This window comes from Aspergillus nidulans, chromosome I (genome assembly GCF_000011425.1).
Source record: "Aspergillus nidulans FGSC A4 chromosome I".
In the NCBI taxonomy this organism is placed as follows: Eukaryota; Fungi; Ascomycota; class Eurotiomycetes; order Eurotiales; family Aspergillaceae; genus Aspergillus; species Aspergillus nidulans.
Genome location: NC_066257.1, coordinates 22189 through 39428, shown reverse-complemented (window position 1 = coordinate 39428; position 17240 = coordinate 22189). Strand labels below are relative to the sequence as shown.

Below are 17240 nucleotides of genomic sequence, written 5' to 3'. Positions count from 1 at the left end.
TCCACCTCCCTCCAGCTAAGATCCCTGGCGAAATTGCAGATAAAATCTCTTATATTATTTGTGACATGCAGAATCCTGATCTTCAAATTAGTCAGTACTGCTATTAAACTAATCCCTTTCTAATCTATAATTAGTTGCTAACTAGACTAGGCCAACTTATCCACAGTCCTCAAATACAGGACTTACTCGCGCGATATAATAAGGACTTAATTATAGGCCTTTATCCTGCTCTAGCAAATATTGTTAAGGGACGTATTTAGATGGATCTTCCTATCTAGACGTGCCGTACGTACAAGAAGGAATCGCTAAAGAAGAAATGAGAAAGAAGGATTGTTGTTGCAAGGAAGTCTTGTAGGTGGCTCACCGCCTTCAGGACAGCGCAGGCCTTGGCCGAGTCACTAAGGTCTAAGGTCCTTGTATAGGCAAAGGACCCATAACAAATATGGATTAAATACAGGCTCTTATTTACTAGGAGAAGCTTGTATTTTATCCTAATGGCCAAGATCTTAATGCACTATAACTAGAATACAACCAGAATAAATATCTTAAGGTATGTAAAGATTAGTCCCTATCTAGTTACTGACTAGTCAGGGATTAGTAGATAACATCTAACTAGCATTATATACAAGAAATCTATTATGAAGGTGATATTACAATTATTATTTGTATATTGCAAGATCAGGCCAAGCTATTTCAAAGCCTATACTTATTTAAAGTTGACATGTCCTTCAAACGTGTACATGAGGGCAGGTTTAACAAGGTTATCTTTGCTGTTTTTTTAGAGGATCATGGAAAAGGTAAGTATAATACTAGTCCTGCTCTAGTCCCAGACTAGTCAATAACTAATCACCTTCTAGTTATCACACTCCTTCATGTATTTATGAACCAACAAACAGGCCGTGCCTACTATTTTCTATTTAAAAAGGTCTTTGAGATAATTCATGATCTTTCAGGCCATCTAGTACAGTTTTTCCATCTTCATAGAACCAGCATTGAAACTATCATTGTTAATATAGATAAAGGACAGAGGGACAGTATGTTTTCTTTGTACACTGACTAGTTACCTACTAGTTGCTAACTAGTTAGGTTTGGGAAAATGCCTACAAGAGCTTGATCCAGAACATCATGAACCAGACTGGCAGTTAGAAAGAATTCTTATCTTCTGCCAGGTTTATTTTATCTGTGGGATTAAGAATATAATTAGCCAGAACCAATGTTATACAGTCTTATTTAAGGCAATGATTAGTCTTTTATATGCCCCTACCCGAGCCCAGTATATGGATATTTTAGAGCAATTACTAGGTAAGTCCAGACCATAACTAGTTAGCAACTAGTAACTGATTGATATAGAGGATCCAACTCCAGGCGTGGCAACTTGGGCTGAACATAAGCTATATCTGGTAGTTTCTGCTGGATTAAATAAAGCTTGCTCACAAATCCCTGAACAGTATTTTAATCAAACCTGTATATATACCAATATAGGTAAACAAACCCACCAAAAATTATATGCTTTTAGTAGGAAGCACCTACCAATTCTAAAGGCAGTTACTAGGTAAGTTTCTAAGTCAAGACTAGGCTTTGTTTAGACTCTGACTAGTTCTCATAGTACATATTTTCTTGATATACAAGATATGCATCAGTACTCTGTGCAGATATATTATAATATTACCTATTCCTATTGGCCAGACAATGAGATCTTAAGAATTACAGAGAATTTAATCAGGGACTATAAGTCTAGCCTTGACTAGTGCCTAACTGGTTACTAACCAGTATTAGAAAGAAAATGACACTGTAATCAGGAGATTAAGGAAGAGGAAAATATAGAAGGAGTACTACCTAGAAGAGCACATCCTTCTAGATCTTTCTTATCCTCTGGATCTCCATGGCCACGCCGCTCCAGGTCTAGTACCAGGGGTAGGAGTTATACTAGAGGAGTAAGCTGAAGTTCTACACCACAGCAGTAAGTTATAAAGGACTAATCTAGGACTAGTTGCTGACTAGTCTAGGTCTCCATCCCTAGCCCAGATTGCTTCTCAGAACTATCGCAATCAGCAGGCTAGCCATGAACAACATATACTTGATCTTCGTGAGTGCCAAGCACGTCTAGATTAATATAAGGTAGAGACTCGGCTTATGCAGCAGCGTCTACTACAGCCAACTAGTCCTCAACTAGTTGGTGTAAATCCAGTGCAATATCCACCTCTACCTGGATATTTACTATCTAGTTCACAACTAGTCAACCCGGGCCTAGTATATGTTCCGCAGATAACTAGAGCTCTGCTATATATGCCCTCTCAAGCACTATTTATTCCATCTACAGAGACTAGTCACCAACTAGTCTATCAAGACTTACAGGGTATATTACTAAGACTAACTAACCAGAGGCAGGGTAGCAGATTAACAGCTCTATCTCCTTTACTTACAAGGTCTATTAAAAGCCCTTTAGCATCACCAAGCAGAGAATAGATTGTTAAGCTTATTTTTTATATACTATTTTGTAATAGTACAAAGTTTTTCTACAGTATCTTGTTAAAAATATATATTTGTAGCAGGCTTACCTACATCAAATTAATAAGAGACTAATTATAAACTAAACACACAAGCAAGCTACTTTAGGGTAAAAGTTTATAAATACTTTTAACATATAAACATTACTTGTATTTATTATTACAATTAAAGGTAGATAGAAAATCTAGAGACTAGTTAGAAACTAATCTCAGGTTTGCATTAAACTAAATCAGAGCCCGAGAGGTTAACAGAACCTAGAAGGGGACTAGATATCCAGGTAGGGAAACAAAAAAAAAAACAAGACAGTCATATATTAGGGAGACTAGTTAGAAGCTAGTTCCAGGACGAGGAAAATAAAAGACAATAATACTATAGTCTAGTTGACAACTAGATAGATTCTAGATTAAGGCCAAAGTCTCTGAGATCCAGGTTAGTTGCAACTAATACTAGTTAGTATCTAGTCTCCTATAACTCTGAAGCTAGAATAACTTACTACTATTATCCTTACTACTATTTAGCTGTGCAAATAGAGTAATTACAAGGTATTCAGAGACTAGTTATTGACTAGTCAGTAACTAGTAATAACTAATAAGGTATTAACCTACTATATCTGTCATCACCCTGTACTTCCTCAGGCTCAGCAGCCTTTTCCTCCTTATTTTTATACTTATTTTCCTTATTTAAGACTGTGACTAGTCAAAGACTAGTCCAGAACCACAAAGGAGAAATATCTTACTACTTTCTTTATTGCTTGTCTCTTTTGCATTATCCATGTCTGCAACTAGTTAGAGTCTAGTTAGTGACTAGTCCAACAAGGACTTGCTTATCTCCAGATTATTGGAGGAACTCTCCAGGGCCTCAAGATCCACAACAGAGCCTTCTAGAAGACTAGTTAATAACTAGTTGGTCTTTGTCTGAGTCTGACTTACAAGGTTACATACTTGCTCCCTTTGCCTTGTCAATTAATAAGAAAAAGCACCAAAACTTGCAATATAGCTTTGAACCACATGGTGCTGAGACTAGTTAGAATCTAGTCCCAAACTAGCTTGGATAGCTTACCTTTGCCCTTTGCGTTGCAACAGGTCTTGTAGGGTATAGTTCCTTTCTTACTAGCTGATTTAGCTGCCTTGCTACCCTCATGGCAGATCTGCATAAAGAGTAGCTAGAGGTTATAAATTAGCACTGATCCTAGGTACAGGGCTGAATATAACTTGCCTTTCCTTTCTCATCACACGGCAAGACAGGCTTACTCAAATTCCTACCAGTCACAGGGGTATGCACAGCGTACGGACCACTTGAACTAGTCACAGATTAGTTAGCAACTAGTCTGCATTGAATGGCTGTACTTACAGGCCCTTGCCATTGTCCTGATCATTTCCAGCTTCACCCTCGTTGCTGCAAAGTAGTTAGTGACTAGTTAAGGACTAGTTGAAATGGGAGAAGAAACTTACAAATTCTTGACACCCTTAGTATTGTGGTCCTTGGACTTGGTACTGCTATATATTAGCTAATATACTAGTTAGACTCACAGAAACTTACGCAGCTTGCTTGTGCTTCTTGGTAGGAGTCAGGGTTGGGAGAACAGTGCCTTTAAACAAGCCTTCATACCATGCTACTTGACTAGTCAGGGACTAGTTACCAAGTAATCTAGATAGGACTTGCCTTTGGCCTCCATCAGTTCCTTTATAGTGGGAGGTCCATTGTGCAATGTAAACTCCATGCCGTAGGAGTTCTTGTCCTTCAAGTACTTGACCAATATGTTTCTGTTGGCAGAGGGAACCTGTCAACTAGTTAATAACTAGTCAGAAACTAGTATAGCAGTAGACTCACTGTATACTTGAGGCATCCCTTCACTCAGCAGTAGACTTTATATAGATAGATATCAGGCACGCCATTGTCGTCCTGTAGACTAGTCAGTAACTAGGCTTAAAGCTAGTCAGGTCAGCTTACTATCTTGAAATCCGGCAGCATAAGCTCCCTGTCCTTAACTGCCTCGAGATAGTGACAGTACTCTGGGGACTTTCGGAGATTGTTATCACGAATGCTTGGCATACTAATTGTTGACTAGTCTTGGACTAGTCCCGAGCAAAAAGGATTGGAGGAGGAGGAGGAAGGTAAGAGTGAGACAAAGAGCAAAATAAGAGCTTCAAAGGCTATCTCTAAGCAGTATGAAGGTTAAGTATCTAGTTCTTGACTAGATTTAAAAGAGATTTCGACTAGTTATGTACCTGGAGTTTGGATATAGGAATGTGTTGTGGTAACAAAATATAAGGGGGAGGAAAGAAAAAGTCGGTCAAGAGGTAACTCTAAGTCGGCTATTCCTTTTTGGGAGGCGCTAACCATAAACGGCATGGTCAACTTAGAGTTAGCTCAGGGAATTTAGGGAGTTATCTGCGACCACCTTTTAGGCGAACTTTGTCGGGTTTAAATCGCGGAGCAATATCGGCGTTACCCACTGATCAGCATCCCCAAAACCCGACGGGCCGGCATCTTGCGGTCTTCACAACAAAATGACAAGAGTTAATGAACCAAGAGGTGGCAACTGCTAACATGAATACCACAGACTGGACGTATCCCTTGAAATAGTGCTTTGACAGAGGACGACTTATTTCCTTCTAGTCTCAGCGTGTTCAGGACATGAAAGCCACATATCGGATTCGATGATAGGGAGACCATGTACGACTTGGTTACGCACAGATTGCGATAACTCAAACTGGTGGAACGTGGCTTGGATTATGGAAACTAACTGACCCCACAGTAGCCTCTGGGGCCACGACCCTTCCTGATAGCTACCGGCTCAAATCTATGCTTGAAGCTATTCAGACGGCTAAAGATAGGCCCATAAATCGCCCTACTGGTCACCGGTCTAGTCCCGCTTCATAACTAGACCATGACAAAACCCGTGACGGGTCCAAAGTGTCGGAGCATGGGTTCCTCCCCTGTCCTTGGGGTGCCCAGGTCTTAGTCAGCATCTCATTAGTATTTAGCCTAGCTTCTTTGTGGCATCCGCACCCCTGAATACCAGACTCCTTCATGCTTCCACACAAAGTCAGAACCTGAACAAGTACTAGGCGAGTTGCAACCACGAACCTGAACCTACGGGCTTCGTCGACGCTCAGGACCCGTAGCCAAAACCCGCCAAAGGTTACCCGCCAATGACCCATCTTGCAGATGATTTTTATATTAGGCTATGAAGTTATTCACTGCACAAAACCGCTGACGGATCAAAGTTTCTGGGTTCATTCAATTGCTTTGTTTTGTGTGGCAACTCAAGGGTTGCCCAAACCCCGCGCCGGTGCAGATAGTGTATCTATACCCGACCCATCGTGGGTTTTGGGTAGACGCGTGACGGTTAACCCGCGAGTTTTGTCAAGGTCTACTCAAAACAATAGAATTTCCGACTCAGCCAACAAATGTTATGAGCCAGGGACCCTCATGCCTCTGCTGCATAAAACGCACATGCAATGCTGGGCTCACATCGAAAACTCGCTATCAGAATTTCTAACATGGGTTGGAGCAGCAGCTAGAATACCGAAGACTAAAGCACCGAGGGACTGAAAGAAGGCCAGCATACATGAACATAGTATTCCCCGCTGGGTGGCTGTGGCAGCCATTCTACCAAGCAGAAAGAGACACCCTACGGCAGAGGAAGAATATTCAAGAAAGTCGTTAAATGCATGCATGTTCTGCTTATAGAGAGATCTGTTTGCTTTATATAGTTCTAGGGAAGTCTTTGAGTATACCCAAGGGAGAATTTGTATATATGATGTTGCATAATAACATGCGCCTGAGCCACCTTATGTTTTACATTCTGATTTTTATGCGGAATGTGGGATGGGAAAGGTCCATTTGAGAGATTCTGTATAGTTGACTGTTGTTCTAATCTGAAGTTACAGCTAATGATAGCATTGTTATTCTGCGCGACGGCTAAACACCTTCCCATCGCGGATATCACGGGACATCATTCTGCGAGCCAGGCTCATGGGTACGGTATATGGCAACAGCTATTCAATATCTTGCAAGGGGGGGTTTGCGGCTCTTACATATATCGATATGACTTTTGGCCGTCTTGTAAAGTAGCGCCCATCCAAATTAGAGTTTCTTACTTGCCAAAAGTACATAGAGATCAGACGGATTGTATCTAGATATACAAGGTCAAAGCTTTATCTCTATGTCTGGAATGATTACTCGCTACTGCTTTCTCTCCGGTATTGATTTACTCTCCATCTAAGCTGCTGCCTGACAGTCTTGAACTTCACTTTATCTGCCATCCTATTTAAAGTAGCTGGGATCTCTCTCATCTATACCATCATAGAATATAAGTGTGCAAATTACTTGAATGCGTCTCATTTTTTCCTGGAGCTGCCAGAACCCGCTTGTGAGGGCCTATATTGATGACGGCGAACTGACTAGCTTTAGTGGCGAACTCCTTCCTTTCTGAGGTTGTGGTAAAGACAGATATATCTAGGGTTTCTGGGTAGCTCAGGTTCTGAATCTTCTCTACTGGGCCCTTATGTATCAAAACCACGATGATCATTATTATGCGTCCCGCTAAGCTGGCGTTCACACTGTATGCTCTTTCATTGTATCTCAAATGATAAAATCGGCTACACTAAGTTATATGGGGACTGTCATGAACAAATGCCAACGCTAGGTGACGTTTTTGCGCCAGATCATTAGCGCGACTCATCTTCAGCCGAGAGATGTGACATATCAGGAAACCGGTTCTTCTTCTGACTCACCCGACCACAGCTAAAATGTAGGATAAGCCGGGAAGTTGACGCCATTCGGTCAGTCATATCCTAAGGGAACTCGCACTACATAGCCGATCCCGACGCCATTGCTTGGAGGATGCGATCTAACAATGCGAATGGTTATATAGAGCCTTCCTAATTATCACGTTACTTACTTGGTCATCAAACGATACAACCTCCTTTATATGGCTTGTTTAATGGATAATATTTGGCGTCAGACAGGGTTTATGAATGGGTCTCGGCGTCTTGGAAAAGAGGATGCTAAATTGGTATAGAGGCGTGGATGTGCCAGTTTCATCTACGTTTTTCCCCACTGGTATGTTCCTTATCTTGCTCTGGCTTTCCCAGGAATTAATGTCAACCTCGATTCATGGTGAAATTCTATCAAGCATATTTCATGCGATAGTGATCTCGATATCACATGTCAATACCTACCTACCTTTCAAAATGCATGCTTGATGTACTATAATCGAGCAAATCAGTCAACATGTGTCACCAAATTACGACCCAAAGCATTCAATGGCATGTCTACTACTAGACCAATGTAATGACCGTTGAATTATTTCAGTTCTGCTAGATCCTAGACTAGACATGCACATCGAAATGTCAACGTTCTCGCAGCTTCCCCTAAAATAATCTCCCAGAAACGGCCCCAGTGTGTGTCATTCCATTCCACCTATAACACATTGGCTACCAGGTATTCAGCATTTTCCGAGAGCAGCTAGCGATATGTCAGTAGAAGATTTCACCGGAACAAGTTATCTGTCTTACCAACTGTACACTTGCTATCAGTATAGTAGCCATTGACGTAGCAAACACCACCACCGGACAAGGGAACCTGATCCCAGGTGCTAATTAAGTTCCTGTCAGCAATCCTAAAGACTACTATTGATAAAAAACAAGCTTGAGGGCTCTAACCAGTTCCCCTCGTAGCAGTCACCCGACTTGTAGCAATTGAATGGATAGCTATATCCAACAGTGACACTTCCCACGACACCGTAGTCGAATCCAGGGCCAGAACGGCAATTGACAGTGCCGGAGCTAGAATTGACAATATAGCAGCGCACGGCGCGCTTCACGAGACCCAGCGCTTCGGGGGAAATGTCCCTGGCTTCGACTGGAGTAGCGAAATCCGCCACATTTAGTTCAGCAGAGGTTTCGGCGGTGGGTGCCGCCAGAGCAACAGAAAAAAGAGCAGCGAGAGATAGGAGCTGGAACTTCATGATTTTATGGTTATTAGTTGATTGATCGCGGAAGAATCAGGAAAAAATCGTAATGCTGAGTAGGTTGCGGGATGAAACTCGATGAAGGGAGGTTAGAATCCTCCTTTTTATATTTCATTCAGATCAGATATCATATAACGGAGCGAAATGAGATTCGCACTATTGCTGAAGGACATGCTAGTAGATACATCCATCAAATCGTTCGACTGCAACGCATGTCGTATTCGATATTACCTTCCCCTTCCATTCATGCGAATGTGACTGAGACACGGCATTGTCTGCTGTAACTGTAGCATCTGAATACGGCGAGAATGTAGTAGACTGCATCCAATCATGCAGGAAGAAGGACAAATTCCTCTCAAAATAGAAAGCTCGCTCAAAGCCAACTTCTTCGCTTTCTAGGTAGTGTTACTTGCCACGGCGGTCAACCTTGCGGACCATGAGGAACCACAGTGAACAGACCGCAGAGTATGCAGATTATAGTGTCGGATAAATTGGTGCGGGGTAGCATTCGCATCATTTGGTAAATATGGCAGGGGAATTGCTTGTTTGTGTGACTTTCTGCACGGCACGAACACGAGATGAACCTCGTATTCAGTAGACAGACCTATGCACTGACCCCAGGCTTTCCTCAACAGGGAAATGGTGCAGAATCGAAGCCCAATCCGGGGTAGGTAGACTGCTCTAGACTTCCTGTTAACTCTATAGGCATATACTACATGTTGCCTGTACATTGACAGTGACATCTGCTTGAGATGTTGGTACCCACTGGTCCCATTGCTTCCCGGACCGAGAACCATCCTCGCAAGGCCTTCCTAACCTAGGTTAAGGCGCAGAATTCTGCATACAATAGGTGCTGCACAATGCTTAGGTATGGGAGGATTATCCAGTTGTCTCCGAGTATACTGCCCCGGCACAATATTTACCACACGGCGCGACACCGGGGAAACTCTTTAAATATGACAAGGCTCGCCGCCTTATATGGGACCCAGCTAATACCTTATCCTGGGTTTCAGTTTACCTGTGAAGTGTTCGGAAACATGTCTTAGAGCTAGAGGGAAATAAAAGCCCCAGAGGGAATTGGGAAACGAGTTTGAATGCTAGGAATAGACTAAGATCTTTTTGAATATATATATATATGACCCTTGGTATAGGCTGTCTGAATGCTCGGAATATCCCAAAGATCCTTTAGCCAGAAAGACCAGAGAGACAGTCATGGAAGCGATTGACTAGTCACAGGACTCAGATAGAACTGAAGGTTTCCTTGTCTGACATCGTCCAGATGCCATTCACTGGACATCCTACTCTATTGGATTATTTTGCAGCATATCGCTCCTATAATTTCCTCCGGGGATGGTTAAGACGCTTTTAATTGATTTTTAACATGCTCACAGAATTATATCTATCCCATTCAGTGGGAGTAGATATTCTCAGCTTAGCTGGCTACCTTATCCATGTTCTGTTAAAGGGAATTGGTGCCATGAAGTTCTACTTGAACATTGGCTTCCTTTTGCACTACTACAGTGTTCAGGCTTTTATTTAAAAGCTTCCATGATTGCAGAAAGCGAGGAGGGGTTTCTTCTCATTTTGAGAGCCACCTGAGAAAGTTGACATCCAGTAAAGAACCACGATTGCCATAAAACAGGAGATGCTATGAAAACTCGGCTATTAAATAGTAAGCCCTGATACATTAGAATATCCAATATTAAGTTATTAAGTTGGAAGAGCTTTCCCTTCGATATTTTTGGTTTGCTTCGGTGTGTCGAATATCCTATCATCATGCACTTAAAAGCGCGCGGAACTGCCCGAGTATTCCTGCTTGACTGTCATCTGCCAGCATAACCTCTTCATAGCCCCTGCCTAGCTTTTTAAATAACTGCACCGTGACCCGCAGCCTATTACAGACATACAAGGTTCATATTAACCCTGTGTCAGTATTAGTATATACTGGTCGGCCATTCACAATACAATGCATATGTATCGCAATATTCATAGGCGATATATGAGGAAGGCAAGAAGATAAGCATGTTGATGCCTTCATCAACTAGTTAGTGTAATAACTGAGTGTCTTTGTATTCGAAAGTTCCTGGCCTAGGAATATGGGCACAACTAGGATCTCAAACACTCTATACTGGAAACATGACTTGAAATTGTTCTTCATGCCTTTCATAGACGGTACTGGAATTGTTCACCAAACTACTTATAAGCCTGCCAGAGAGGCAAAGCCTGTACACAGATGAAGAAAGAGAAATTGACAAGATTTGAGAGCCAATAGAAGGGGATCTGTTAGTGTTAGCGTACACAGAACATATAAAGGAAAGGCCCGTAAGCAGTCGAAAGCGCCCATCAACTTAAACTGAAGTAACAGAGCAGTAATTGAGTTCAATATTTGCTTGAAATGGGACAGCACGAGAAAGCATACTGACAGAAGACCTGTTAATCCCGTTACCAACTATCAAAGCATTATGGTGAAATCTTCGGGAGGATGAGTATGATCTCTCATTGATGTTAAGTGGGGAGCTTATAACTAACCCCGCTGGCTGACAAGAACCATATCGAGCCTCCCAGAATCATAGCAGCAACAGACAATGAGATACGTACATCTATATAGGTTCATCCTAAGCACCGTGCTTAGGATAGGGGCTAAGAGCAAGGCACGTAACACCAACAGAGGAGCAACGAGTAATTGCAGCGACGAGACTGATCAAGTTGAGATTCTAGAGTTGAGGTATGCTGGTGGAGAAAAAAAGGAGAATCCCATTGAGAAGTGGAAGATGGTGAGGATTCAAAGTGCATTATATGTGCTTAAAATGAAGCAGAGTCTGCTATCAGTCCAGCCATTGTTGCATATGGGGCTTCGGGAACGAGCAGATGAGTTGTGCGAAACACAATTCGCTCCAACAAATTCAAGAAGAACGCTGGAATGGTCTCCTCAGCACTCAGCAGGCTAGTGGCTAAGTAGCAAGTAGCTGTCATGCTCAAAGGTCCAGTCACCCCCCGGCCCAACCGTTTTTTGTTCTATTGCAAATCTACTAGCGTCTATTACTACCTCGACTCTCCTAAAGTTTTTGCCTGTGGCTCTAAGGAGGCATATGCTTGTTCTGAGCTACGTCCTGCAGTATACACAAGAAGGTTCTTTCATGGAAAAGAGTACGTATCCGTTGTGTGTGGGTAGAAGTAGGGACTGTGTTAAGCGAGCATCCGCCTCTACGAGGAAAATCTGGGAATCCTCTGCTTTCGATAAAACTATTTAATAGCGTTAGCCGCATTTAGTAAGAGAAGTGCTTTTTTTGACTATCCGGGATCATATACATAAGTCAATTTTTTAGAATAAAAAAGCGGCTTATTTCAACTTTCCTCTATCGAACTTCCCAATCAGCCAAAAAAGGGCTAAACCCCTTTGGAGAGCTAAGTTCTGACTAATATACTTGTCACTCAGATAATATACACATGGGTCACGTGTCTAGGCTCATAACATTTCCATCCGAATTCTAGAACAGCTTTTTTCTACCAGTTCTCCAAAGCTGGCTCATCCAGCGGAGACATATTAGCGGGAATGTCGCCAACTGAGCGATATCGGGCTATTGTGAGAAGGTTAAGAATGGGAAGCGTAGCTCTCAGTCGTGCATGAATTAAGCCCTCATGGCGCCATATAGTATGACATCTGTGAAGATAGGCTATGTTTGCCACATGTGACTCAGAAGGATAATTCCTTATCTTTTTGATCCCTTGACCGGCAGCCGGAGATTTGTAGTCTATGAGCTTAGCATATGATGTTATACTCCGTAACTATGAAGAAATCCGGTGCATAATGACAAGTGTTGCATGTGATGAATGATTCAACCGATTCCTAGCGGAGACGCTGGAAGTTATTATTGGCCAGAATCAGTGGATTGCGTGGATTAGGGCACCCTGAATCCTTCCTCCATTTGCAAAGGCTCACCAAGCAGCCACCAGTCAAGCCTTGCTCATGATAGGCAATCATTATGCACGGACAGGGAATGCATAAAAAGCGCGTTCCGAACATCGGCATACCGTATAATGCAGAAGCATCCTCACATTAAGGCTCTCAGTCGGTCCGCGTTCAACCCGTAGATGCACCCGGGATCTCGCCATCATGGTGTTGAGAAGATTGGAAGGGGACGTATTTCTAATGAATACTAATATAGCAACTTTTCGGGGACAGTGGAACGTTTCGGAAATTCTTATCGGCTTCTTCTCCCCGACTACTTAACTACTTGTCTCTCCTGATTCTTATATGATTAAACGTATCCATATTTAAATCTCATCAGTACCTATTCTGGGTTCTGTCCGTTATTTTGATTTCTCCTCCCTTGTTGATCTTCACTGATCCCCGATCTTTCTCTTTCCCTTTTTTTTTTGTTTTTGCCCATTATCTTCTCTTTCAGTCGCTTAAAAATGAGACCTGCAAAACACTCCGCGCAGGTGAGCTCATCAAGAACAACAGGCAGCGACCGCAGCAGCATCACGATTATTCCACAAGGCCCAGATGAGCTGAATAAACAAGCCTCCAACGCAAACAACAGTCAACAAGAGCAACATGATCTTGAGAAACAAGATTCCCGCGAGATGTCAATGCCCACCCAAGTCACATTCCCCGAAAGCGACCTCAGCCAAGGGATTGTAGGATGGGACAGTCAGGATGACCCAAGTAATCCCCAGAATTTTCCTGCTAGGAAAAAATGGGGGCTACTGGCTTTGATAAGCGCATTTACTTTGATATCACCTCTCGCATCAAGCATGTTTTCGCCAGCTATTAGTTACATGGCGGCGGACTTCGGTGAAACAAACGAGACAATTTTATCTTTCACCGTTAGTGTTTATTTGATGGGATATACAGTAGGTCTAGACCGACTCTATACCACCAAGTCATTACCCAGATGCGGATAGGGCTGACAGAATCTCATTGATACAGTTTGGTCCATGCATTCTCGCCCCTTTAAGCGAGATCTACGGCCGTCGAGTTACCCTTAGTGGTGCAAACTGGTTCTTTGTCGTATGGCAGGTTGGTTGTGCCCTGGCCCAAAATATCGAAACAGAGATTGTTTGTCGATTTTTTGCTGGAATTGGAGGGTCCGGTTGCATTACCCTGGGTGCGGGTGTTATCGCAGACCTTTTCCCGGTTGAGCAACGAGGAAAGGCCACTGCCGTCTGGGGCCTTGGTCCACTCATTGGGCCGGTGGCTGGCCCAATTGCCGGAGGATTTATAGGGGAGAACGTGGGGTGGCGATGGACATTCTGGACCTTGTTGATAGCCGGCGGGACTGTGGCCCTGGGCATCGAGTTTTTGAACAAGGAGACCTTTGCCCCGGTCCTGATAAAGTGGAAAACGACCAAGCTCGCGCAGGAGACAGGGCGCGCTGACCTACGGAGTGCATACGATCTGGAGCGTGAATCGCTGTCTGTGGGTCAGGCTTTGAAACTCGGCCTGAAGCGTCCAGTTCTTCTCCTCGTCAAATCACCAATCGTATTTCTTCTCTCTGTCTACATGGTGAGAATCACCCAAGACTTTCTTGACATATAGGGAACGTTGCTGACAGACTGATTACTTCTAGGCTTTTATTTACGGACTTCTGTACCTTTTCTTCACAACAATCTCGTCTGTCTTTACCAGTAACTACGGGTTTTCTACTGGCCTGTCGGGGCTGGCCTACCTTGGGATTGGCATAGGCTTCATAGTCGGTATCTGTTTCATGGCTGTAACAAATGACAGAATGCTGGTTAAGCTAACCGCGCGCGCTGGGGGCAAATTCGAACCTGAAATGCGGCTTCCTTTGATGATAATATTCTCAAGCATTCTCCCCATCAGTTTCTTCTGGTATGGGTGGTCAGCAGACAAGCACGTCCACTGGATTGTGCCTATTATCGGAATGTTCCCTTTTGGAGTTGGCATGATCGGCGTTTATATGCCAATTCAGACCTATATCATTGATTGCTACCCCAAGTACGCAGCTTCGGCAAACGCCACTATGACTGCTACACGGTCTCTTGTTGGTGCGCTTCTTCCACTAGCAGGGCCTACCATGTTTCGATCGCTGGGTTTGGGGTGGGGTAACTCCCTTCTTGGCTTCCTTGCGTTGGCCTTCGTACCGGTCCCAATTCTCTTCACGCGATATGGCAAGGTTCTCCGGGATAAGTGGCCGGTCACTTTGGAAGGGAAGAAGACTTAATGAACCGCACATACCACATAATCAGCTGGTCATATTCGTGGACGACATAATCATCCCAACATCCTGCCTGGAACAGGCTTTCATCTCCCAACATACACAAACTTGCATATCAAAAATTAGATTAGATTCTGTATGTATCATTTTAATAGAAGAGGATCCGTGATGCTGAATACTTGACTAAATCCGTCATGACTGCTCTCGTCCAGCACCAACTCACTCAGGAGATACTTAGATGGCCCGTTACCGAGATGCAATGCATGTCACGACGAGCTAGCTATATAGGTCCCACCCGGGCAGGCCACGCATTAGGGTCTAATCAAAGTGACCATTTGGCCCACTTGGGAGTATGGTTGTCTATCTATTTCATCGAGGATAGATCTCTTCTTGGTTGCTATTAACCAGTATCATTGCGGGCACTGGTGCCTGTATACCCCGGTGCTCTGGATAGATGCTGCATGGCATTTACATATGAACAGCTCCTGAAGAGACGGAAAATCTAACGGAACACGGCCGTGGAGTGCATTGTATACCATGCGACTGCTGCTGATGACCATCAAATTGAATCCTTCACTCATCGTTTCTGTACACCAGCTCAAGAGGGCAAGATGCCTGCGATATTGCACATGAGTACAGGCGTTTTGGACTACGGTAGTGTGAGGCAGATAGGGCTTTGCACGAGAAGAATCATTGGCGCAATCGGGGCACCGATTTATGTTGTTGAATACCAACTCGCACCGGGACACCCATTCCCTACTCCGAAGAAGATTACTATGCTGCCTTCTTATAGCTGTACGCTCGCGCTGTGGAGTGGACAATACCTGCATTGGCGTCATGGGTACGAGCGCTGGTGGTGGGCTTGCTGCAAGTGCAGCCCTTATGGCGAGAGATAGGTGGCAGAAGACGCCACTTGCGGAGTAGATACTGGTCCACCCTATGCTGGGCAACCACAAAATAAACCCATTGAGACGTTAGGCGAGCTTACAACCTTGACGGCTGCCGATAATCAGACCGCTTGGAACACGTTGTTAGGTTTAGAGGCTCGAGGGGACAATGTGTGAAGCTACGTCACCCCTGCTAGGGCCTCAAACTTGCAAGGCCTACCCAGGACGTACATTGATGTTGGGATGTTGAATACTTTTCGCAATGAATACTTGAGCCATGCCACCCACCTACTACAAGCAAACGTTCCGACCGAGTTTCACCTCTAGCCCCCTCTAGCCGGGCGTGTCTTCTCGTGGCTTTAAGATGGAGGTCAACTCGGATACCACCGGACTGGCAGTTGGCAGCTGTGGCTTATGCAACATGATATAAGCGGCCTATGATCTGACCCCTGATCTGACCCTTCTATGTAATGTATCCTGAGCAGAGCTGTCTAGGTCATTGAGATAGAGAATCAGTCGTCAAATGGCGTCCGATCCTTGTTAGGCTAAATTCTTGCAGTTGATACAGTTTTCCTATGCCCTCCCCCCTTCGAGCGTGCGTGCGTATCCACAACATATACTGCCTCTTATCACTCTCCATCTCTGTCTCCACAATTTAGTCTTGCAGGTACAACAGCACTCCTCTCCCTTATGCCGTATAAATCCGATCCATTCGCGCAGCCGAGCGCGACGGCCTATCAATCGGGACGGCATGGCCTCCGTACCCGTACGCATTATCGTACACTGCCAGCTCCGTCCGTCGCATGTTGCTCAGTTTGGTATAGCTCGCTCGCTGCACGTGGCCAGCCCTAGGAGAGTAACTTGCATGTGGGGTCCTCCGCGAGCTTGGCCAACCATATCTCCCCCCGGAAGGATTCGAACTACGTATATTGTAGCTGTCCTCTTGAGCCCGGCGCGTGTGCTCGAAGATCTCATCCAGTAGCTCTGTGCTAACCTCCTTCTTTATGAGGATGTACTCCTCGTCGGCCTGTTGGTCCAGTTAGCAGGGTTTGCTGGCAAGGGTACGGTACTGTGAAGACTCGACAAAGCTCAAGCAAAGCTCGAGGACAGAAGCTCATACTAGCAGGAGGAAAATATGTCTTTATTAGATGAGCTTAAGTACAAAAAATATACAGACCTCGTCAAGCTGCCATGGAAGGTGATATGCGTCCAAGATGCTGGGCAGGACATATTTGCAGTGAACTTTTATCCATATCGGTCGTTTCGGCTTTTCTTTTTTGTCGCCGTCGTCGTCGCCATACCTGTCAGCATCGTCGTCCTTTATGCGTCGAAGCGCATCTTGCTGTGTGAGGACTGTCTGGATTTCCTCGTTGGTGTAGCCGGCCTCGGTAAATTCTTTTACCACGGCGTCGCGGAGAGGGTCTTGCTCTGATGATGATGATGATGATGATGATGATGATGTTGTCGACATCTTGATTGATTCGGTGTTGGTTGTGTTTGAGATGTGTGACGAAGAGAAGCGCCCCGCCCCCAGCTGAACATGGTCCTGGGCTCGGATACCTTTCGTGCAGCCTCAGCCGCATCGCTTGATAATGCACTAAGCCGGAAGCAGTGAGTCGGAGTCCTGCCAGCTGGCTCGCCCCGCCATCTCCCTGGCAGTGGTGGTGCCAGGCCCCCGCGCAC

General features: G+C 44.4%; 8 protein-coding genes across 8 annotated transcripts, besides 1 other annotated feature; 3 read left to right on the top strand and 5 right to left on the bottom strand.

Annotated features, from left to right (window-relative positions):
• Nucleotides 1-17240: part of a sequence feature (contig 1.108 735..352786(-1)) that runs on past both edges of the window.
• On the top strand, nucleotides 722-2533 carry ANIA_06474 (uncharacterized protein; the record flags this gene model as incomplete). Its single annotated transcript, XM_658986.1, has 8 exons — nucleotides 722-797; nucleotides 858-874; nucleotides 1017-1034; nucleotides 1083-1182; nucleotides 1225-1302; nucleotides 1483-1552; nucleotides 2007-2086; nucleotides 2505-2533. 8 exons carry the CDS (start codon nucleotides 722-724, stop codon nucleotides 2531-2533), a joined length of 468 nt encoding a protein of 155 aa, XP_664078.1.
• ANIA_06475 (uncharacterized protein) lies at nucleotides 2907-5672 on the bottom strand (the record flags this gene model as incomplete). The annotated part of the gene is made up of 14 exons (XM_658987.1): nucleotides 2907-2948; nucleotides 3048-3061; nucleotides 3114-3194; nucleotides 3245-3283; nucleotides 3450-3462; nucleotides 3568-3655; nucleotides 3797-3808; nucleotides 3859-3903; nucleotides 3960-4001; nucleotides 4048-4064; nucleotides 4148-4288; nucleotides 4339-4356; nucleotides 4459-4561; nucleotides 5599-5672. 14 exons carry the CDS (start codon nucleotides 5670-5672, stop codon nucleotides 2907-2909), a joined length of 729 nt encoding a protein of 242 aa, XP_664079.1.
• Nucleotides 6781-7045, bottom strand: ANIA_11516 (uncharacterized protein; the record flags this gene model as incomplete). The annotated part of the gene is made up of 2 exons (XM_050611209.1): nucleotides 6781-6809; nucleotides 6844-7045. The coding sequence occupies 2 exons, from the start codon at nucleotides 7043-7045 to the stop codon at nucleotides 6781-6783; spliced, it is 231 nt and encodes a 76-aa protein (XP_050466913.1).
• Nucleotides 7810-8515, bottom strand: ANIA_06476 (uncharacterized protein). The gene is made up of 3 exons (XM_658988.2): nucleotides 8181-8515; nucleotides 8034-8113; nucleotides 7810-7983 (listed from the first exon to the last, which is right to left on the bottom strand). Exons 1-3 carry the CDS (start codon nucleotides 8483-8485, stop codon nucleotides 7964-7966), a joined length of 405 nt encoding a protein of 134 aa, XP_664080.1. The 5' UTR covers nucleotides 8486-8515; the 3' UTR covers nucleotides 7810-7963.
• Nucleotides 10263-10512, bottom strand: ANIA_11517 (uncharacterized protein; the record flags this gene model as incomplete). Its single annotated transcript, XM_050611170.1, has 3 exons — nucleotides 10263-10361; nucleotides 10396-10411; nucleotides 10454-10512. 3 exons carry the CDS (start codon nucleotides 10510-10512, stop codon nucleotides 10263-10265), a joined length of 174 nt encoding a protein of 57 aa, XP_050466912.1.
• On the top strand, nucleotides 12770-14676 carry ANIA_06477 (MFS transporter; the record flags this gene model as incomplete). Its single annotated transcript, XM_658989.2, has 3 exons — nucleotides 12770-13345; nucleotides 13422-13997; nucleotides 14062-14676. Exons 1-3 carry the CDS (start codon nucleotides 12905-12907, stop codon nucleotides 14674-14676), a joined length of 1632 nt encoding a protein of 543 aa, XP_664081.1. The 5' UTR covers nucleotides 12770-12904.
• Nucleotides 15282-15594, top strand: ANIA_11518 (uncharacterized protein; the record flags this gene model as incomplete). Its single annotated transcript, XM_050611133.1, has 2 exons — nucleotides 15282-15327; nucleotides 15464-15594. The coding sequence occupies 2 exons, from the start codon at nucleotides 15282-15284 to the stop codon at nucleotides 15592-15594; spliced, it is 177 nt and encodes a 58-aa protein (XP_050466911.1).
• On the bottom strand, nucleotides 16246-17028 carry ANIA_06478 (uncharacterized protein; the record flags this gene model as incomplete). Its single annotated transcript, XM_658990.1, has 3 exons — nucleotides 16246-16584; nucleotides 16735-16774; nucleotides 16859-17028. 3 exons carry the CDS (start codon nucleotides 17026-17028, stop codon nucleotides 16246-16248), a joined length of 549 nt encoding a protein of 182 aa, XP_664082.1.